Source organism: Drosophila innubila, chromosome X, assembly GCF_004354385.1.
Source record: "Drosophila innubila isolate TH190305 chromosome X, UK_Dinn_1.0, whole genome shotgun sequence".
Lineage (NCBI taxonomy): Eukaryota > Metazoa > Arthropoda > Insecta > Diptera > Drosophilidae > Drosophila > Drosophila innubila.
This window is the reverse complement of record NC_047626.1, coordinates 1,441,881-1,465,306: the sequence shown is the minus strand read 5'-3', so window position 1 is coordinate 1,465,306 and position 23,426 is coordinate 1,441,881. Positions and strand designations below refer to the sequence as shown.

The following is a 23,426-nucleotide window of genomic DNA, read 5'->3' as shown; positions in this document are numbered from 1 at the left end:
TAAAAATTTAAGCAATAGAAATATATATATTTATTATATCTAAATTGAACAATGTAACATATGATAAAAAATACATAATCTGTCAGTTTGGTTGCGATAACTCAAAAAATAGCAAACTTGCAGGTCGAATTTTGCAAAAAGCCGCCTTATTGCACAATCATTATTCTTTATTACGTCAGCTTAAAATTGTTATTGAAAATTTTCCCAAAACAGTCGAAATACACTCTTTAGTGTCACAGCAAAGTTGTGTGAAAATTTTAGCCTCATAGGTCTTATGGTTTGAGCTTTGCAATAATCAGGCAGTCAGAACAAAGAGTTAAAATAGATTTGTGGAATTCAGAACAAAAATTGTTATGTTCAAGTTATCTTTGGGCTTAATCATCGTTTAATTGGTACAAGCTGTGATGTGCTAATTATTGATAAATTCTATGCTTCATTTGATATTTAAATATTTGCAATTTTAGAAGTTATATGATTGAAATCTTTTGTATATCGATATTTATTTAATTTGGCGATACCCATCGCTAGTCGCAGTTTGTCTGTAAACTGTGGTGACTGCCTGCAATGACAATTGTTATGCGAATAGAGTTGTGTTTGCTCCAGAGGAGACCTGGAGAGCGGGAGAGTTGCACAAAGAGAGAGGTGGGGCAAAAGGAGTGTTGACCAGGCTGCAATTGGGTGCAGCTGCTGAACCGGTTTGGCGCGTGTCGCAGCTTACTTCAAATTGAATCGAATCGAGTCGAGCTGAGTCGCCTCAAATTCCCGTCTCCATCTGCGTCTTGCATAGAGTTTTATTATTTTTTTTTTATTTTTCTGCACAAATGAATTAATTAAAGAAGCGACTTAAATGACAACAACGATGACGGAGGGCCATTAATGTTAACGGCAACACAGAATGGCAGCTTGGCAACTTGACAACTTGCAATTTAAGATAATGGAAAAACGGCAGCTGCTTTACAACAACAACAACAACAACAAAAAAGAAAAGCACGTGGCAATTTCTTTTTCTTGTTCGTATTCCCCATTCTTATTGTTCTACTTTTTGCATTTTTAAAAGTATTCCTTGCCCAATCGTTGGCGCTCATCGGTTTTAGTTCTGCCTGTGGTGGCGCCATCTGGATCAATCATCATGCTCTCCAACATGCGCTCCTGTTTCGGATTCAATGCGGCCAAATGAATATCGCGCGTGGCACGAAAGTGTCCACAATTATTCAGATGCTCGTTCTCCAAGCGAATATAATTCCAGATGAAACGACTGCAGAAGATTGTTGCAGAATGATCTTAATTTCAATTTGAAAAACAGCATTTTTTACTGTAAAAAGTTCACTCCCATACAAAAAAATTAATTTGTGGTATGTATATTACAAAATAACCCTTTAAAAAATAATTATCAACTCTTTTGCTTGGAATGTAAGCAAAAGAAAAATTCTTTAAATTATAAAAAACAAAAATTGTTTTGATTTTCTATTATAAATAAAATAAAGAACTACGAAATTTAACTGAGAATCGAAATGAATATTAACTTATTAACAACAAATTTTAAATATATTGGTCAGGATAATCCCATCCAACAAAAAGTTTGGGGTTTTGATGTCATATATTTTCTAAATACAAAAGTTCTGATATCTTAATTTTAGAATTTTAACCTTGCTTTAAAAGTAAGTTATTAACTAACTATTTTATAAGCTACTTTCGCATTAAACATTCTAAAATTTAGGAAGTGTCACAGAAATCAAAACCAACGGAGAAACTCCCAGAACTACATAAATTTTTGGGAGATTTTCGGTTTGTTTTCTGATTTTAGCGAGTATTTAAAAAGCATATATTCAGGACAAATAAGTATAATTAATATTATAAACTCATAAAATGTAGTCCCTAAATACTGGATTTTATTTTCTGTGTGGTTATATCAGTTTTTTGTATGAGAGTAAAGCACCTTTTCAATATTTACACTTTGACAGAGGAAAAAAACTCACCGCGTGATCTCAAGAATGCTGACAAAAGTCTTGATATTATAGGGTATCATAAGCTTGTGATAGAGCACAAGAAATTCGACGGCCCAAAAGAGACGTAGAAAGAGATTCTCAATAATGGCAAAATAATAAAATGGCTGCGGATAGACGAGTTTCTCTCGAAGAAATAGATGCTCTCCCCGCCAGATTTGAAATATGCCAAAATCCCTAATGACATCCCACAAATAACAATAGACGCTCGACACAATGTAGCTAGTGATAAAGAACCAGGTGTACGGATTGCTAAAGGTATTTGCATATCCATCTGCAAAAGACTGCCCGAGAGTGAGTGAGAAAGTCCCGAATTGAGAATACTGAACAGGAATTCAAACCGTAATCGAAGTACACGTAAATAAAACAAACAAATTAAATGATTTTAAAATGAAATGATGAATTTTGAGCAAACCGTAAGAACTAGAAGGCTGATATTTTGACACTACATAGCCGTGATATTTAAACATAGAAATGGAAGTATTTAATGAAATTGAACAAATATTTGGCCTTTTAAAGTGGCTTATCCGCAGTCCAACCAACTTTCAACTGTCATAACTTGATCAAAACTCAACCGATTTTCAAACGGAATGTCATTTTGATCATGGTTTGGACTCTTAATTCATTTTGCATTAAAATTTTGTTTATTTCGAAAATTTAATTATTTTTGACCAAGACTCGATTTTGATGCTAAGGGTCCCCCCTTTGAAATTTTGAAAATTGAAAATTTTAAATCTCAAGTTTTCACTTTTAAACAACTCGTTATATCGTAATTAATATAAAACAACACTTTAAACTTGATTCCGAGACCTTTCATTTTTTTGTAAAAAATCATGTGAAATTGAACAAAAATTTGGACTTGTAAAGTGGCTAAATCTGCAGGCTGACCAACTTCAAATTGTCATAACTTGATCAAATCGAAACCGATTTTCAAGCGGAATGTAGTTTTGATCATGGTTTTGCCTTTTAATTCATTCTGCATTCTAATATTTGAAATCGCTAAAAAAAAATGTTTGCCCTATTTCTTTCGGTACCGTTACGTACCGGTACTGATACCGGAACCGAAAGAAAAAACTGAAATAGAACTTTTTACTGAAATAGTTATTTCGGGATGTACCGGAACCGAAACCGTAGCCTATATTTGTTTTGGTTTGATTCCCTGGTGTATCCTGTTTTCAAAAATAGTATCTAAGATTTTGCCATTCATAAAGATCTGAGGTGTGATATCTTTGAAGCCTATATTCCCTAAGTCGCTATCGTTTCGTATTTGTTTTCCTGATACTAATTTTAAATATATATTGTATAGAAAACATACCATCCGTGCGTTTGCGCATTGTACAGAAGAAGACGACAAAAAATGTGGTCGAATATTTGCCGGCATTTATCAGATAGCTAACGGACTTGGAGCCGCTATCTCGGAATCGTCTCAGGCATTGGGCACATCGAAACCAGGCGGGCAGACACCTTGAGATGGGCACAAACATGTCCTCCACAAAGCAAATGTCCACATCCAAAAGACCGTAGCGTAGCCAATAGACGGCATAGAATCGCACGATATAATAGTAATCGGCCATGCAGGTAACCAGTGAATTCATCTGATCCCCCATCCAGAAATCGGCAAATCCCACATAGTGCAATGGCGCCGTTATCACTCGGCCCACCAAACGCATTGTCCACCATCGAGCCGGCCAATTCATGATGGGCAACGGATTGATCAGCAACGTGATCATTATCAATGTCAGTGCCAAGGGGAAGACAAATGGATCCCTCACATGGATCAGATCATGGAATAGGAATCCCAATATCGACAATGTCCACAACATGCCAAACGTGCAGGCAATCTCTAGAAATGTCGCCGGTTGCAAATGACTACGAGGATCAATCTCAAAGATGAGCACATGATTAACGCCCGCTCGTTGCCAGCCGGCCACGTTGGCGGCCATGAAAAAGTTGAAGATCACCCAGGTGAAGGGGCCTCGATATAAGCGGATGAAGGCCTCAATGTTACCCTTTATCGGTGGTCTTCGAAAATCTAATCATGAACATGGATACAGCTGCAGTTCATTTGTATATTGATTTATCGATAACAAGAATTATCGATAACCAAAATTATCGATAACGATTTATCGATAATAATTTATCAAATTATCAAAATAACTTCAATTATTTCATTTAAAAAAATATTTCATTGAATAACTAGCTATAACAGTAAATAACGATAACAGTTTAACACTCGATATATAGGTGATGGAAAAGTGACTCACACAATGTGGATCCATGCAAAATCAATTTACCGCACAAAAGGCGATCGATAATTTATCGATAAATGTATCAATAAATTTTATTTTTGATAAACTATCGATAACTTTGAGTGAAGAAGTGATATGAAAGTGACTCAAAGAAAATAGAGCTTAGAGCTATCGATGTATGTTATCGATAAAAATGTATATCGAAATATTTTATCGATAAATATATCGATAACTTTTAGAGTAAAACTCACAGCTGAACAGCGTGGCACAGGCCAGCATAATGAACATGCCCAAGGCGAGACCCGCTCGAAAAACCATACGTGGAGGCGTCGGTTCCCCCAAAGGCGGTACTCTCAGCTTGGTCATGGCCCGGGCACGATCGCCACCGGCCAGATAATGGATATACAGCTCCTCCACCTCGACGGTCATGCGCTGCAGCGGCCGCTGATCGGTGAACGCGGCATTGGCCACATGACTTTCCATCCAGGCCGCGCCACGATTGGACTTGAGATACTTGTCGTACTTTTTACAAATCTTACGAAAACCGGTCTCATTAAGTGACTGAAAATTCTGGATGAGCACTAGCGTCAAATAGAATTCACTATAGGCATTGCGCAATTGTCGCTGTGTCATCAACTTGCGATTCGACGAAGTACTCGGCATACTAACAGCCGACATGCGTTGCGAGGGCAACGAATTGAGACTGGCCGTATGTCCGGGTGCTCGGGATGTTGCCAACAGTTGCAATTTGAGAGTGCCATGCTTGCGACGTGCTTCCGCCAATTTCTCCAGAAAGAAATTATTCACACGCGTCAATTCGTGCTGACACTCGCCGAAAAACTGATCCTCAAAGGCGGCGTAATAAGCTTGAATTTGAGCGGTGGTTGCCACATCTAACGACGGAGCACCGTCCACACCACGTCGTATTAGTGTCTTCAGATCCTGTTTATAGCATCAATTCTGATTAGCATTTATCGATTATTATCGGTTGTCACACATACCGTGTATCGCATGTACTGCTGACGCCATTCGATGGTCAGATGCGTCTCAAAGGTCTTGCCAAATTTCATCGTTGGCTAAGAGACCCGAAGAGCAGCGCATGCGTGGATCTGGCTGCCTTTTTCGGGCACGGCAGGAAGTCTAGCTAAAAGTTCGCTTTCAATAAATTTCTGACATCTTTCACTACGAATTCTCAATCTAAACAAATACTTAAATATTACAATTAGGAAAAGTCGATACACTCTGCAAAATATGCCATTCTAAAAGGTACGACCTAGGTACGACCGTTCTTTTTTTTTCTTACAATTTTAAGATTTCTGTTAAATTTCTGACATCTTCCACTACGAATTCTCAAACTCAACAAACTTCAAATACAATACAAGTAGAAAAAGTCACTACACTCAGAAAAATATGCCATCCTAAGAGGTACGACCTACGCACGACCGTTCTTGAATTTATATCGTTTTTTTTCTTAAAATTTGAAGATTGCTGTGAACTTAAAATTTTAAACGAAATAAGTTTATATCAATATTAAATTAAAAATTTTTACTGATAATTCCAATGGTCAGCTATCTAAAATAATAATAGTCAGATTTAAACCAAAATTAGTAGGAATATATGCTTAGCACCATGGCAAATATATACATATAATCTGTGATTATTTAAAATACTTTTTTTTAAGTTCATGATTCTATTAAAATTTCTGTTTCTGTTTCGCTTTTCGGGATCTTTCGTCTCTCATCTCTCATGTAATACAATCGCAAGCCAATGACATTAACACTGACAACAACAACACTATTCAAAAAAAAAAAATGTATTCTTGAGAACTTTTCGCGCCCTGTGGTTTTCTGTATTTGTTGCCTGTGTTTCTAGCGGCACTTTTGTCGTAGGCGGCTGATCATGATCATGATCATGACGATCATGAAGATCGTCTCAGCAGCCTTACAAGTGTCGTCAGTCTTTCTGGTCTGAAATTCCGATTCGCAACTTCAATTTCTTTTCCTCCGTTCTTCATAATAGCTTCTCCGTAGTTACAAATGATAACACACAACAATTACTGTTATTCACGCCCAGTAACTGTCATTAGATCCATAGAAATTTCTTGGATTGGTATGCCGCAAATCTACAATTCCTGTAGATTTACCTGCCTTATGAGCGGAAGATCAGAAGTATTCAAATTCTCAGCTTTGTAAGAATAATATATCTTAAAAAAAACCTCTCTACGAGGTAACAGTCTAGTGCCAAAAGTGCTTGCATTCCCCAGAATTTCTAATACCCAATTTTTTAATGATTTTTGAAGATTTTCGTTGTTCTTTTTTTTATATTTTTATATTTGCATTAAAGTGAAACTAAATTGTTAATTTGACTAGCCTTAGTGACATTAACATTGCATTAACTGCAGTTGCGTCTTCAGCGATGCCTGGCGATAATTTGGCCAAGTCAACGGACTATAAAAAGAAGAAGACTAAGAAGAAACAACTGCAGAAAAAGCAGAAAACGTGTAAGTGTAAGAAAAAGTAAAGGAAGTAGTTGTAGGAATGGCAAATGACTCACTTGGCCCCAGACAGGAAGTCACTTGCCAAAAAAAAGAAGACGAAAAACATGTTGAAAGAAAAACAACAAAAATTGCCGTTCTGGTGAAGTAATTTGCGGGCGTGTGAACCGCAATGAACCGAACCATTGAACCATTTTGGGCGAAGGTCTCTTCAGTAGGGTCTTCACTTCACTCTATCTTTAAGTGTGACTAAGACTCTGATACTGTGACTCTTCTGACTCACTAAATGCAGCACTGATAAAGAAAATAAAAAGATTCTTGAATTGCAAATATTCAGCTTAAATATTAAGTTCGTAAAATAAGACATATTTTACAAAAAAAAAATAAAATATATATATATGCAATTAAGAAGATTGCTTTATCTTTTTGGTCGCACCAACTTCAAACTTTCATAACTCTGTCAAAAATGGACCGATTTTCAAACGGAATGTCATTTTTACCATGGATTGGATTCTTAATTTGTTCTGCATTCAAATTTTATTAATTTTGTAAAAAAAATTATTTTTCTCAAGACCTTGGGTTCGATGCTAAGGGTCCCCCCTTTGAATTTTTAAAAATTTTAAATTTTAAATCTCGAGTTTTCACATTTAATCAACTCCTGATATCGTAGTTAATATAAAACAACGCTTTAAACTTGATTCTGAGACATTTCATTTTCTTGTAAAATATCATGTCAAATTGAAGAAAAATTTTTACTTGTTAAGTACCTAGTACCTAGTACCTAGGTCAAAGCTTGAACCAACTTAAAACTTTCATAACTCTGTCAAAAATGGGCCGATTTTCAAACGGAATGTCATTTTAATCATGGATTGGCCTCTAAATTTGTTCTGCATTCTAATTTAATTAATTTTGAAAAAAAAAATATTTCCCTCAAGACCTTGGGCTGGATGCTAATGGTCCCCCCTTTGAAATTTTGAAAATTTTAAATCTTAAAACTCAAGTTTTCACTTTAAATCAACTCCTGATATCGTAATTAGTATAAAACAACACTTTAAACTTGATTCTGAGACCTTGTATTTTCTTGTAAAAAATCATGTCAAATTGAAGATAAATTTTGACATGTAAACTTAAACTTTTAAACTTAGGTTTAAGTTCGAACTAACTTCAAACTTTCATAGCTCTGCCAAAACTGAACCGATTTTCAAATGTAATGTCATTTTGAATATATTTCGGTCTCGAAATTCATTCTGCATTCAAATCTAATTAATTTTGTTCAAAAAAATTTGTCCCTTTAGGTTTCGTTTTTAATGCAGAGTCTCTTTAATTTCTTGATTTGAAGAAACTAATCATAATTACTGAATTTTGCACTTGAATTTAGCATGACTATCAAATGCTAATCGCGTCAGACTAAAAGTCGAATCAAGAGTGAATAATTAACTGCTTCATAATTTATTACCATTTTATTTCTTTTACTTTTCTGTTTGACAACGGGGCATAACGATTAATGTATCATTTTGCTCATTGTGACGGCTCGGGGAATTAATTAATAAATGAGTCGCAACTCAAATGACCTGTATCTCTGGGGCATGAAAAGATTTCAAGCTTTGACGATGATGAAAACCATGACTTTGATCATGATACTAATATTCTTTGCCTACCGAGTACACTGCTAAAAAAGCATCGATTATTTACCTAAAAAAATTTTATTTTATTTTATAAATGAATCAAATGCTCATATTTCAAAAGCTCTGCGAATTAATCTTATCCCAGAGCCTATGATGTTAAAATCAATTTGTTTAAAGTGATTCTCCAACTACATTTAATCATATTTAGATTCGGGTCAAAAGATGCCGCCCTTTTTTTTCTCCATAAACACATTCATTAGATGCCAGAGACAGGCAATTAAACGGGACCCCACAAATGTGTTTGCCCCGAGGTCAATAAATACCACAACATTCTCATTTTGAGAACCGAACCAAGCAAAGTAAAAGAAAAAAAATTAAGAAAAAAGAAAAGTAAAATTTAATAACATTCAGTGGTAATAACAAAAAAAAAAAATATATTTATTATTTTTAATAATATCCAACAACAAGTATGAGTTAAATTAATAATAAGTAACATTTTATTTAATTTTTTTGGTCTATTTTAAAAGTATTAAAGACATTTTTTTAACTCAAAGTCATAAAAAATTTTAAAAAGTTTTATGTCTGAGGAACTTCTTTATTATTTTATTAGAATGAATTCTTAAGCGTAGAAAGAGAAAATCTCCAATACTTCCATCCTTAAATATTCGTGACTTTTCAACCAGTTCTTTAATTAAAAAAAAATAAATATATTTGTTCTTTTTTTTAATTGTTAATTTTAAAATTTTAATTTGTAAGATTATTATTTTAAAATTTTGATAATTTTCATTTGTTAACTGCTTTAGGATGACGTTGAGTTAATTTATAAAAACAGATGTGGCATTCTTTAATTGAATTGAGTTTTTGCGAAAATAAACATTTAATTTTATTTTAAAGTGTTTCATAAAATTAAAAAAAAAAGACTGAAAAAATCAATAAAAATAATTTGGTTTATTAATAAAATCACAAATAATTATAGTATTTGGTTAAAGAGCCAAAAAAAATAAAATTAAATTAAAAGGGACTTTCTTGCTTATTTTTCAAGCACTTTCAGTATTTTTAAAATATTACAGATAGTTATACAATTTTATTGTAATCTTTGAATAAAAATCAAAAGTTAATTTTATGCATATTTCTTAAACACTTTCACGTGGGAAAAAAGTGAGTTTCGAGCTAAGAGATGTTTATTTTTATTTTTAGATGGAAAGATTGAGAAAAGGGCACAGGAAGCATTTCCCTTTTTACACCTTTAATCACAGGAAGAATTCAATTGCGCTCTTTTGCGGTTGAGTTGAGTTGAGTGAAGATGGACTTGGCCAAAACGGAAGTAGGAAGAGTGGAGAGCGGAGAGTGAGGAAAAGGCGCCACATCCGATTTGCCACCCAGTGGACACATCCGGTTTCTTCTGCAAATTAGACACTTTGCTTATGCTGACAATTTTCAATGATATCGATGCTAAACTGACTTGATACTCGATTCTCGATACTCGGCTCACTTTGTGCAACTTCCGTGCAACAGTAGCAACAACAACAACAACAACAACTATAGCGGTAACTGCAAGTTACGGCATCAGCATCTACCATAATTATAAATGTCAGTTTCAGCTTCAGCTTCAACTTGGCAATTGGCATGCGTAATTGGCTAATTGAAATGAACGATTGACTGATTGCAGGATTGCCACATCCGATGCAGGCAACATCCCAACAAACCAACAACAAACAAGAGTTAAAACACTACAGAGCACAGCTGCTCGACTCTTAGCTGCCCAGTAATTTAAATAAACTAAATAACCACCATATTAAAAGAAATATTTTAAAACAATTTATGAAAGAAAAATTGCAAAAAAAATTCTTTTTAGCTGCCAGTCAAAGTAATCGAAATGTAAAAAAAAGCTAATAATAATAAATGAATTAAGAATATAGAAAACAAAGAAAATGTATAAGGATTATTACAAAAAAAAAATAAACAAAACTTAAAAAAAAAACCGTTCTTGATTGAAAAATGTTGTATTTGTTTTTGAGAACTATTTTCAATTATGTCAGACAGATAGTTAAATAATAAAAATATTGAATTAATTTTTAAATACTTTTTTATATACATTTCCATATTTCATATGTGTACAATTTATTTATAATTTATAAGTATAATTTTTAATTTTATGCCTTTTTTTTAAATATTATAATAACCGAATTAAAATAATAAAAAATTTGAAAATATAACATTTTTAACTTTGAGATATATGTGTTTTAGGGAACAAACAGAAAAAAGTCACAAACTCATAAGCCTGTGTATATTTTGGATGCAGGGCTATCAACCGAACAATGCACAAAGGTTTATTAATCATTTCCCAAGCCAGCAGCATTGAAGGTGCTTCATCTCCATCTCCATCTCCTATTCCATCTCTATCCACATTTCAAAATTAAAATCCATCTTAAATGCCCCTACGAATTGTACTCGCATTTCGTAAGCATCTTAACGGCACTGCTTGATCCCATCGAGGGTGGTCTGCCCCCCTTCCAACTTGACCTCTCTGCCCCTTCTCTAATTCTCAACTCGTGGGCGGACCACACAGACAACAAGTGTGAGGGGAAACTACTACATCAGTTGTAGAAAACTGTAACTAAAGATTTAGTGGAATAATCAAACTAACAAATTTATGATTTAAATAAAAGTAAGAAGTGGCTGGGAAAAATTTAAATCAAAAAAATTTAGTAAAACCTTATTTATACTATATTAAATTAAGAATATTTTCATTAACACTACGTCTTTCCAATGATAATTTAAATGTAATACTAATGCTTATATAAACACAACTATGTCAACATTAAAATTTAAAATGTAAAATTTTAAACTAGAGCAACTGACAAATATCTTTTATTATTTTCTATTATTATTTAAGAAACATTAGCAACGCCGCCTCAATGAAAGAAACAAAATTATTACTATTAGAGTTGTGTGAACATTACAATAATAATAACGATAACGATAGCGATTACAATTACGATTGCCATGGCGCATTATGGCAAACAAGACAATGCTTAACTCGTAAGATCGTAAAATCTTCAAGTACAAATGAAGCAGGAAACGAACATTCTTGGGTTATCAACAATTACTCAAAAAAAAAAAAAAAAAAAATGTAGAGGAAAAGAGAATTAGAAATTTGAAATGCAGAAGTTGTCGCTTTCACCTTAATGCTCGACTTTTGATGATCTTGAATCGAGTCGAGTCGAAACGAGTCGAGTTTTCTTTGCCGACCACGGAAATGCTTGTAAATGGAAATTCCGTCCGTGTAAACAGCGCGAGCTAATTGAAAAATGATTCAACAAAAACAACAACAACAACAACAACACAATTGAGACAAACGGAAGTTGAGCTACTGATTTGAATTTTAATTCCATTTCGAATTTGGAATTTTTGTGTCTCAATTAGAATTGGATTGAAGTGAAGCGACAAATGACTTAATAAAGAGGTCTTCAGTTTTTGGGATGTCAGTAAAGCAACAGTCAAACACTTTTTTTTGTCTACTGTAAACTTCTTAATAAAATTCCATTTTAATTTTACAATGAAAATATTGTATATATTTTATGTAAAATGTAAAATGCAAAATAATTGTTTTACATCATTTTATTTTTTCAATTAAATATAATACAAATATTTTGTTGTTGTAATATTTAAAACAATGTAACTCAGATTGACTGGCTACGAAAAATAACATGTTTTATCACCATTATCAAAATGCAGCGAATTGCAGACACAGCAAAGTAGCTAATTAACCATATAAAGAGTCAGTTTTATTGGGCACTAACAACAATTTCAACAATCCAAAAGAGGGCCTAAATACGTATAACTACGAATATTTATTCATTCTTGACCGCTTTCAACTTTCACAGACGACAACAAGTTAATTAAGACAATAATTAAAAATGCGTCGAGCCTAAATTTGAACAAGTAGAAACGCTACAGTCGAGCTGATCGACTGTTAGATGCCCAGCAATAAAACGTTTAGCAAAAAAAATAAAGGAGCATTGAAAATAAAATTTAAAAGATACTAAAAAAAATACAAAATAAATATCTAAATTGTTTGGCACATTAAAACATATATAAATTTAAATTAAATAATATAAAAATAATAATAACAAATAAAAATGCAATGAGTATTTTAAATGTTGTATTTATTTAAATAAAAATATTAAATGAAAGGCAGATATTATAAAAAAAACCTATAAGTCTGTGTACTTTTTGGCGACTGGGCTAAAAAAAACCAATGCACCAACAACCACAACCACAACAACAACAACAACACTTTCCATTTTGACTACCGTTTCCACTAATAAAGACGTGCATTTCCACAAAAGGGCCACAAAACAAAAGACTTAAGACACGAACTTGTCAACTTGTTGCCTTTTGAAAGGGAGCAAAGAGATAGAGATAGAAAAAGAGCGAGACAGAGTGGGAAGGAGAGAGGGAGAGAAACGGTAACAGTTTTTAAGGTTCATTGAACATTGGACAACTGTGTACAACTTTCGAATAGTCAAAAAACTCGACTCGTTGTTGTTGTTGTTGGGTGCTACAATTACAGCTGCAAAGTTGTTTAAGTTGCGCTGACATTTTGGCCATGAAAACTGACCATAATAATGTTGCTGTTGTTGTTCATCATGATCATCATAAACTTGTTAAACAAAAATAAATTACAGTCTCTTTGAGCAATTGAGAAAGACACAAGCAAAAGCGAAGAAAAGAAAAAAAAGACGATGCATAAATTTGCAAAAGTTACTTCACCATGTGTGTGTGTGTGAGTGTGTGTGCGTGAGTGTGTTGATTAAACATGCATTTGTTAAATTAAGCATGTCCAAGACACAGACTCACAACTCCAAGTGCAACCCCCAAATTGGAACCTTTTCAAGACAGAAAAACTCAAATTGAGCTCTGTCTTTTCTCTCTCTCTTTCTTTCTCTCTCTCTCTCCCCCGCTGTCTTTGCTGCAGGAGCTGCTGACCAAGTGAAGAACAATGGTAACTTCTTCCCAGGCAACGCCGTCAGCCGTAACCAATAATTCCCGCATACACTTTTCCCCCTTAGGATTACTTATGATATTATGAATAACTCAGCTTAAACATAAATGCGAACAGTGCTGGATTAAAATAATATTTGCAAATTGTGTAAGATTTTGATGCAGAAACAGAGAAGAGCTCATACAATGATAAACCTGACAATTTGCAAGAAAATCGGTTGAGATTTGACCAAGTTATAACATTTTGAAGTTTTGAAAATTTTTAATTTTAATGCAATATCAAATTGGAGGCCCAATAATGATAAAATTGATATTCTGCTAGAAAGTTGGTTGAGATTTGACAAAGTTATGACTGTGTGAAGTTTTGAAAAGTTCAAATTTTGATGCAGTATCAAATTAGAGGGCCTTTAATAATAAAATTGATATTCTGCAGGGAAATTGGTTGAGATTTGACAAAGTTATGACTGTGTGAAATTTTGAAAATCATCCAATTTTAATGCAGAATTAAATTAGAGCTCAACAAATGATAAAATGGACATTTCTTAAGGAAATCGGTTGAGATTTGACAAAGTTATGACAGTTAAAAGTTGTTGTAAATCATTTACTGGACATACATACTTTATGGGTTTTAACACACCTTATTCAATGCGTCTCACATTTCACAACAAAATTTAAAAAGATCCTTCTATAATTTGAATTACACTTAATGTTGATATCAGGTTAATATTAGCTGGCAGTCAAGCAGAAAGCCAAACTAAATGGCTAAAATACGTCTGTCTCCCCCTCCCCATTCGACTCAGATCCCTTCCACTTGTTGTACCTTATCGTGTGAACTAATCTAACCCCAGTTGCAGACACCAGCTAAAGATACAAATATAGTTATAGATACAGATACAAATAGAGATGAAGGTAGAGATACACAAAGTCAAAGCTGTGAAATGATGTGCGAGTCTATGAGCATAATACACTCCCCTCCCCCCTCTCTCTCTCCTTCTCTCTCTCTTTCTCCTCCCTGCTCTTTGCACTTAATTTTCCTTTCCTTTTCTTCTCCCTTTTGCCCTTCTTTTTGTCCCTTCTCTCATCATTTGACTTGTACTGATTGTTGACCGTCTTCGACTGGAATTGAAGCCACAGAAAATGTTTGTTGTTGTTGCTACTTTATTACACCACAAGCCCAAGACGAAAAAGAAGAAGAAGCTGAACTTATCATAGTCTTCGTGTTCTCGTGAGCCCAGCAGCCAAAATGTACAAAGGCTTATAAGTTTGTGGCAATGTTGTCGATCATCAAAAATCTTGTTAATTAATATTTGATTTATTCATGCTCTTTATATTAAATTTTTTTATTATTTATTAAATTTATATTTAATTTTTACAGCTATTCAGAAAATGTATATTATATTAACGCACTTGCAGGTCGAACTTTTCAAAACGCCGCCTTATCTTATGATGAAATTATCTTAGGTATATTGTCCCCAAATTTCAAGGTCGCACGTCAAACGGTGTGGTCCATACAATACTCAGTCAGTCAGTTGGACAAAGAAATTTATAGAGTCTTTGCTTACGGTCCGGGAAAAACGAGTGTGAATTCTGGATAATTTATATATTTTATCTTTTAACATGTTTTTTTGACATTTTTTTCTCATATTTTCTATATATTATTTTATTTTTATGGTGTTCGACTAGGCATCTAATAGTCGAGTAGTTCTGCTCCACAGTGTTCTTACTTGTTGCTGTTGTTGTTGTACGTTGCAGTTGACTGCCTGCTGTCTTCTGTCTTTCGTCTGAGACACTGGCAAAAGAAACACATTAAAAGCATATCAAGTGAAATCATCACGAGTGTTCTCAGCGTTTCTCAGTTGCAAGTTGCAAGTTGCAAGTTACCGGTTGCAATAGCTGCAACAATTGTCGAGCTGTCGAGCGGAAGCGTCAGCCAAAAAAAATCTTTTTCAAGTTCCTTATCGTCCAGTTAAAAATACACTGCAATGCAGCTGCAAAGCAGTTTGTTTACAAATTAAAACCTCAATTGTTTCTATCTAGCTGCCTTAAAAATAACTTAGGCCAGAAAAATATTTAACCTAAGGATTAAAATTTTCTAAAATTCAAAAACGGCAGTTGAGTAAATTTTAACTTAATTTGAGATGCCTCTTGACATATATTAAAAGATTTAAGTTCATATTTTCGGTACATATTATGGCAATAAGTGGACAACAATTTTTTATTTAATAGAATAGAATAGAAAAATCAGTTAAAAGCAGGAACCTCAAATAATAAGAATTTTAACAATTTTTTTTTTTTTAAAACCTAAACATAAGATAATAAAGTCAACTTTTTCTTAATTTTAAAAACATTTTTTTTCCGTAATTCTAATGTTTTTATACCGATCTTAACAGTCGTTAACGTTTTAAAGGGGAAAAATTAAAAGTTAAATAGCAAAAAATAATAAGAATTATTTTTCAGTGTTATAACACAATTTTCTCGATTTTTAAACTAATTATTATAAATCCAACTAGATCGTTAAGGATAACTTCAATTAAAAATTTGCTTATTTGCACAGATAATGATTTTTCTAAAATAGTAATAGTATTAGATGCTTGTAATTATTAGTTTAGTTTATTATTAGCATCCAAAATAAAGAAAAGAATTTACTGCTCCACTGAGTTTTAAGGTACAGGCCACAAACTCTTTGCGAGTTCTTCAACACTTTCGTTGGGCAAGAGCAGCAACAAAAATTGGGAAGCAGTGGAAGTTGAAAATCTTTAGGCTTGGCACATAATTCAACTACATCTCCTAGTTAAACTCCAGGTGATTCAAAAAAAATAATAATAATAATAAAAAGAAAACTAAGCCACATTTGATTGGCATTGTTTGCAGTTGTTGTTGCTGTTGTTGTTGTAACTCGTGTGGCAACAACCAAAACTTTGGGGCGTGTCAACAACACTTAGACGTATGCGCAATTAGTTTAATTTTTTTTTTTTTGGCCGCACCTCAAAAGTCTTAAATCTTAAATCTGAGTCGATCAACGCTCGGCCTCCCCCCATCCAAAAAAAAAAAAAAAAAAAAACAGCTACTAGGCGTGTGCGGCGCCACTTTAATGGTCCAAACAGTTGCCACAGCTAGCCATAAAATATATTCGATACTCCATATACAAAGTGATCCATAAGACTCGAATGGGATTGGAAATGAAAATGGAGCGTGATTTACCCAGAACGCTGAATCAATTTTTATAGTCGAGCTCAACGTTTTATTTTCTGTTGGCCAAAACTGAGTCATCGATTGATTATAGTTTATGGCAGGCAATAGACAATAATCGATAAATCAAACAGTTGACAAATGATATACAAATATTATCCGATTTGTATACTTAATTCAATAAATAAGTCTTTCTTTTTAAAATACATAAAAATAATTTGAAATAGTAATTAAATTTCAATTTTTATTTAAAAATTAATGGCATAGTAACGTTTATTATTTTTAAAATATCTGTATGTATAAAACTGTATGTCCTAACTAACCGATCATTGTGCAGCCCATGCCGTAAGACATAGGGGGATGAAATTTTCACACAACATAGCTTGGATAAATTCATATATAAAATTGTAAATTATAAATTAAATTCAAAAATTATTAATTAATTTATTTCAAAACTTAAATTCTCGATTTTTATTATAACAAATGAAATATTTTATCAAATTTAAAATGTAAAAAAAATATTTTGAGAGAATTCAAATATAATTCGAAATATATATAAAAAAAATTATTATTTCTTTTTTGATTAGTATAGATTCAAATTTCAATTGGTTACTTCAAAATCTTTAAAAAATTATCTACCATAAATTAAAGCTTAACTAAGAAGTTCTTTTGAAATACAGAATTGCCTCAAGTTACAATTAAGCGCATGGAATAAATTTTAAAATAATTATTTATACGATTTCTATTAGGGTTATGGGCATGGTTTGTAGACCTCATGAGATACGACCCATTTCTTGTACCATTTGACTAATTGTGGCATTAATTGAGTTTTGCAGTTCTTTGTTGAAGATTCTCTTCCATTTCGAGTTGGAAACAATCATAAATATACAAATTTATTCAACTGGGTGGCACTTTTTCTGCCCCTACCTTCAACCTTCCACCTTCCTCCTTCTCTTTCTCTCTTTGTTTATACATTCTCTAGTCTCTTTGTTCCTTTCGCTTTCCCATGCAAATGGCAGAGAACATGAAAATATGTTCTCAAATTGCCCCCTTTTCTGAAGTAAACTATAGAACATGCAACCGATATTTACCTACAGCTACATATATGTCTAAGCCTTTCTTAAATTCATTCAAACTTTGAGTTCCAATGAGTGCAATTGTATACAATTATTTTCAAATAATATAATATTTAAATTTATATTTATATTTTAAAATTGTAGGGCTTTAATATATCTATTTTTGTATAATACGTATTGTAATATTAAATTTTTTTGTTGATTTTTTCCGCCAAGTCTGATATTTTTTTCGGAATCTGAGCACTATCTCGCTAGATCTGGCTTTTTCACGTCAAATCTGGCGTATTTCCGTCAAAACTGATTGTTTTCTATGCAAAATACTAACATTTCCCACCAAATATGTCTTTTCCCGACAAATATTACATTTCCTCCGCCAAGTCAGGCGTTTTTACACCAAATCTGGAAATTTTCATGCCAATCTGGCGATTCCTTGACAAATCTGACATTTCCTCCTCCAAGTCTGGCGTTTTTCGTCGAAATCTTATTATTTAGGCTTTTTTCGTCAAATCTAGCCATTTTCCAGCAAGATCTGGGTCTTTTCTGACAAAGCAGAATTTTTCCTCTGATAAATCTAGAAATTTTCTTGTCAAATCTGGCGCTTTCCCGCAAAATTTGTCGATTACCCGCTTAATCTGGCTTTTTCCCGCCAATTCTTTCGTGTTTCCGCGAAATCTGATTTATTCCTTTGTCAAATCAGTTGTTTCTCTAGTCAAATCAGCAATACAAATCACAAATTCATTCAATAGAATTCAGTCGAATTTGAATAGGGCACTATGTGTTCATTTATAAGTTCATGAGTAGTCATGCAGAGCTCCAGTTAGCCCAGTAAGCTACTTCCTTATAAGGCAACAACGCATCTTGAAGCAACACCCACAACACAAGTTGTTGACTCACAGATTGCCCACAAAATTACAAAGTTGAGCAAGAAATTAACACGATTCCAAATTGAAGGTTAGCCCCCAAATGAATTACCGACAAAAAACAAAAAAAAACCAAAGCAACAAATTTTTGAGGCCATCAAAAATAACAACAACAACAACAACAGCGCTGACAGCAAATGCCAAAAAATCAACTGTGTGAAATTTAAAAAGCAAATACAATATAAATTATTTCTTTCTTGTTTCAAGTGCGTTTTGAATGATTTAATTTGAATGTTGTACGAGTACTCGTACTCATACTCGTATTGCATGAATAAACTCTTTTTGATTAGGAGTTTTAGTCAGAGGCCTCCCCATTTAAATGAATGTCTTCGATTTATTAAATTTCGAAAATTTTATTTCCCACTATTTGAGAAAATGGCAAGAAAAGCAAAAATGTTATATAGAAGTTATTTAGCTAGTTAGTATAGTTTGGGTTACTTAAATCTTGCTTAATTTTTATCGCAATTAAGTTATACAAACTTAACTTTTATCATTTTGTATTAGAGAAATTCGAGTGAAATAGAATATAAGGCAATATTGACGTATTTACATTGATGTAAATCTATCACCAAAAATAGCTTGTTCAAATTTTCAGATCGATAGTAAAACGTAAAGATCACATGAGATAAAATCATGTAAGAAGAATAAAGAAGAAAATTACTTTAGTTTTATTAATTTTGTTGGTCAATTTAGCCTGAAAAGCTGAACAATTTTTTCTTATTTTGTAATCTCACATTAGTTAGGAATGTTTACTCCATAAATACTAAAAGTATTCGCATTTTTGCTTTAGCAGTTCCACAATAAATCTTTCATACCATAAACATATTAACTTATTGAAATTTTTACAGATACAAATAAAAAAAAAAAAAAAATCTGTTGAATATTTTTTTTGAGACATGGATGAATTAATACAGCTCGTAAAATTATCTACTGTTTTTAATCTGAGAATTTGCTATTGGTTTTTTAATCTTGATTTATAATAAAGTAATATATATATATATTAATTCGACTACTCCATTCCTCAGTCAACTATTCATTCCATGTTATAATTTTCACAGATTTAAATTGAATAAATATACTACTCGTAAAATAAAGTTTTTCACTTACCTGAACGGCACAATTCAAGAAGCAGTTGTTTTGACCTGGTCCATTTAACAGACCCTTTGACGAGGGCTCCAACGTGGGCGATGTGAGATTATTGGGAGCACGCAGCAGCTCCAAGAGGCGACTCCGCTCGGCAATATTCTGCACGGCGCCGGCAGCAAATGGTTTTGGTTGCGTTGCATACGAGAGGGCGACGCAGATGGGCGTGGCAGCAGAGGCCGTGGCAGAGGCGACACCTCCAACTGTGGATGAGGCGCGATATAGCGTGCTACTCATGGGCGTGGCCATTGTGTGACTGTGACTGTGACTTCGACGGCTCCGATCTATGGCTGACTTTCAATCTCACACAATCTCACAGTGTCGAATTGTCATGGCTGCAAGTAAAGAGAGGGGAAAAAATAAAGTGTTGGGTGTTAGATCTAAATCACAACAACAACAACAATAACAATAACAATATGACAACTTAATGCGACGACCCCCGCATCAAAAGTACCCAACAAAATAGCTCAAAGAAACCCCAAAAATTCAAAACCAAATTGAGCCTCCGTGTTGGTTGGCAATTAGACGCGTCTTCTTCTTCTTCTTCGCCTTCGTCTTCGTCTTCATTTTCATCTACATCTTTGTCTTATGAGAAAAAAAACAAAAACAAAAGAAAGCTCAGAAGAAGCAAAGCAATTTACATTTTGAAACAGTTGATCTATTTATAAATCGAAACGAAAGACTTAGGCAACAAACTTGACTTTAATTCTATAAATAAAATTTTGTTTAAATCAATTCAAACTCCATTTTTTTTTTTTTTTTAGCTGTTTGGCATGTAAGTTTATTTATATATTTAAGAAATACAATTTATTTAAGGGGAGGAGTAATAAAAGATAGTAGTTGGATTTCAACTGACTGCAGTAATTTTATGCTTATACTAATTGTTAAATGTCTGTGGCAATGGTGCTAATTGCCACATGCTACCATGGGACACAAAGTCCGAGCGGAACGCCCTAACCAAATAATTAACATACGACCAATGCACAGTGGTACTTTTGCTGAATTCAGCAACTTGAATTAATTTTAATTTTATCAAATAAAAAATAGAATGGAAATTTGTGCAACATAAAAAAATTATATATTTTAATAATTGCATTAAAATAAACATTTATATTTTTTGTTTTTTATTTTAACCATAAAAAAAAATTGTTCAAGTTTTAACTTTAAAAATACAAAAAAATTTAGATTATACATTTTTTTTTAGCATATTACACATTTTAACTTGTTTGACAGAAAACAAATCTGACTTTTTCTACACAGCTATTATTAATGCGTTATATACAAAAAAAAAAATACAAAAACAGTCAATAATTAAACTGAAAAAAATAGTTCTAAAATAGTTCTTCAGAATAAAAATCGAACATTTTTCGAAAAAACTCTTATATAATGAGATTTAGATTTAATAAATAATTTAAAAAAATTAATTTTACAAATTTATTTATTTTTCATTCTTTTGAAAAATACAAAAACTTTAAAATTTATATTTAATAAAATTTAAACTAAACATAAATAAAACATATATTTGCTTAAAAATGTTCTTGTTTTATATAATAAATAATTAATTTTGTATCCCATTTTGAATTATTAAATATTGCCTGTAAACCACTGTGCAGTACTCGGGTTCGGCTCGGCTCTGTTCGCTTAGATTAGGTTCTTTGGATTGGACGTGCACCTGCAACAAAATGTTGCCATAGCATCTTTTGCATATTAATCGAGTTTTGTCAGTTGGAATCACAAAAAAGTGATGCGGCGAGTTTTGAGTTTCGAGTTCTTCGCGGGCAGGTAAAAGGGGTTCCTCTTGGGGTTGGGGGCAGTTACTGGTCAGGCATTTCAATTGCTGCGGTCAATTTGTTGCCTTCGCTCGAGTCTTGCGTGAAATGCAACAATTTGAGGCAATTTTCATTCTTGCAACTCAAGTCGCAAGTCTCAAGTTCCAATCAAATCAACATTCAACGCTGTTCGCCTGTCAATTTCGAATTTCGAATTTCATCTAGCGTTAACTCACATGCACGTTCATGTCGCTACATGTGCCGCATGTGGCATGTGCGTCTTTTTTTTTTCCTTTATTCTTCTGCTTTTGCCGAGTCTTCAATTCGGCAGCCTGATTAAAATTCTTCATAAATTACTGCCAAGTGCAGAATTATGAGCAATTGAACTCGAGACTCTGACTGAGATAAAGTCTCTTAGACCATTTTTAATTCTCTACTATCTATATAAGAAAAATATCAAGAATAATATTCAAACAAATAAGACTAAAAATATAAAAAAAGGAACTCAGAAAAATGTGCAAATTACACAAATTTAAATTTTAAATGTGATCTTACACAAATAAAAGTCTTTGCGAGGTAAAAGTCTACTGGTGAAAGTCTTTCTATGCCCCAAAATTATTAATATCCAGTTTTGTGACAAACGATATGAAATTAAGAATAATTTAAAACAGAAGTAGTTTGGCATTTTTCTATATATTTAGATATACAAAACCGGGATAAATAGAAAATAATATATATATTAAGGCAAAAACAACCGATAAAAATTTTTTAGCTATTTTCAAAAAAATATTTTATTGATTTCGGGTTTTTCTAATTATTGCCTACCCTATTATAGGTATTTGTTTATATACAATTTCTATTATAATATTACTATAATTGCTAATACTGGTATTTTAACTATTTATTTAATTTTTTAATTTTAATTTAGTTTTATTATCTTATATTATTACATGCTAGTTTTGTTTTCTTATTTTTAATTTTTTTATTTCGTTATTCTTGGGATTATTTGGCTCGATTGCTCTGAGCAAACAATATATAGTGCCAATGAACAAAACAAAAGCACGTCACACAATGCACAATAAAGAGAACTGAGAACCGAGAACTGAAAACTGAGAATTACATTGATTTCAGGGTCGTCCACAACGTTGTTTGCTGCCAACTTGTTTGCCAATTTAACAACATCAACAGCAGCAACTACAATTGGCTAAAATGATGCCAACAGGTGCTTAACATTCTTGGCATAGTTTCGAGAGCAATTCGATTCCCCATTCCATCTCTATCTCAGAGGAAAAAGCAGAGAGGAGAAGAGAGAAGGGAACTTAACTGCAGCTGATTGAGCAATTCAAGTTGTTAGTCATGAATAAAAAAAACATGCGATTGATTGTAGAGATAGAAAGAAAGGAAAAGATAAAAAAAAGAGACTATTACAACAATATGCAATAAAAAAATAAAATAAAATAATAAAATTAAAAAATATATAGTATAGTTTTAGTTATTAGGTTAATTAATAACTATGTAAATAAAAACTAGTCGGAAAGGCTATAGTCGAGATCCCGAACATAGAATACTCGTTACATATTTCAATATATATAAAAGTACTGTAAAGAAATTACTACCTAATAAAAACTACTGCATACTTTTAGGTGATTGTATTGAAATAAAACCTTTATTAATAACTTTGGTTAGCTATTGCTTCCGTTCTACTTGTCCGATCTTGCTGTTTTTCGTTATTTGTGGCCCCAAATCTATCCAAAAAAGTGGGTTTCGTTCGTTTAATAGCCAATAAGTTCAAATTTGTTGCCTCGTGTAATTAATAAAATCAACATATCAAAATATCAAAATGAATCTTATAAATAACGTTAATAATAACATTAAATTATTTCTAAACCTTTGTAAATTTGTCTTTTTTTTAGTATAATTTTCAATAAAAGTAGCTAGTTGCACTAGGAAT

At 32.7% G+C, this 23,426-nt stretch overlaps 2 protein-coding genes across 2 annotated transcripts in view; both read right to left on the bottom strand.

Annotated features, from left to right (window-relative positions):
* LOC117788156 (plectin) overlaps positions 1-23,426 on the bottom strand; it is an 84,811-nt gene that overhangs the window by 42,392 nt on the left and 18,993 nt on the right. The window contains exon 2 of the mRNA XM_034626827.1: positions 19,671-20,041. Within this exon, the coding sequence (XP_034482718.1) occupies positions 19,671-19,955 (285 nt within the window). The 5' untranslated portion in view covers positions 19,956-20,041. The remainder of the gene's footprint in view (positions 1-19,670; positions 20,042-23,426) is intronic.
* On the bottom strand, positions 798-5,457 carry LOC117788125 (xenotropic and polytropic retrovirus receptor 1). Its single transcript, XM_034626795.1, has 5 exons — positions 5,254-5,457; positions 4,504-5,194; positions 3,319-4,035; positions 1,977-2,277; positions 798-1,255 (listed from the first exon to the last, which is right to left on the bottom strand). The coding sequence occupies exons 1-5, from the start codon at positions 5,320-5,322 to the stop codon at positions 1,051-1,053; spliced, it is 1,983 nt and encodes a 660-aa protein (XP_034482686.1). The 5' UTR covers positions 5,323-5,457; the 3' UTR covers positions 798-1,050.

Excerpts from the sequence above, each read along its gene's own strand:
- LOC117788125 (XM_034626795.1), bottom strand. The coding sequence starts at position 5,322 with ATGAAATTTGGCAAGACCTTTGAGACGCATCTGACCATCGAATGGCGT. Across the intron at positions 5,195-5,253 it reads AGCAGTACATGCGATACACG|GATCTGAAGACACTAATACG; the intron begins GTATGTGTGACA and ends TGCTATAAACAG. Across the intron at positions 2,278-3,318 it reads AATGCGCAAACGCACGGATG|ATGGATATGCAAATACCTTT; the intron begins GTATGTTTTCTA and ends AGTCTTTTGCAG.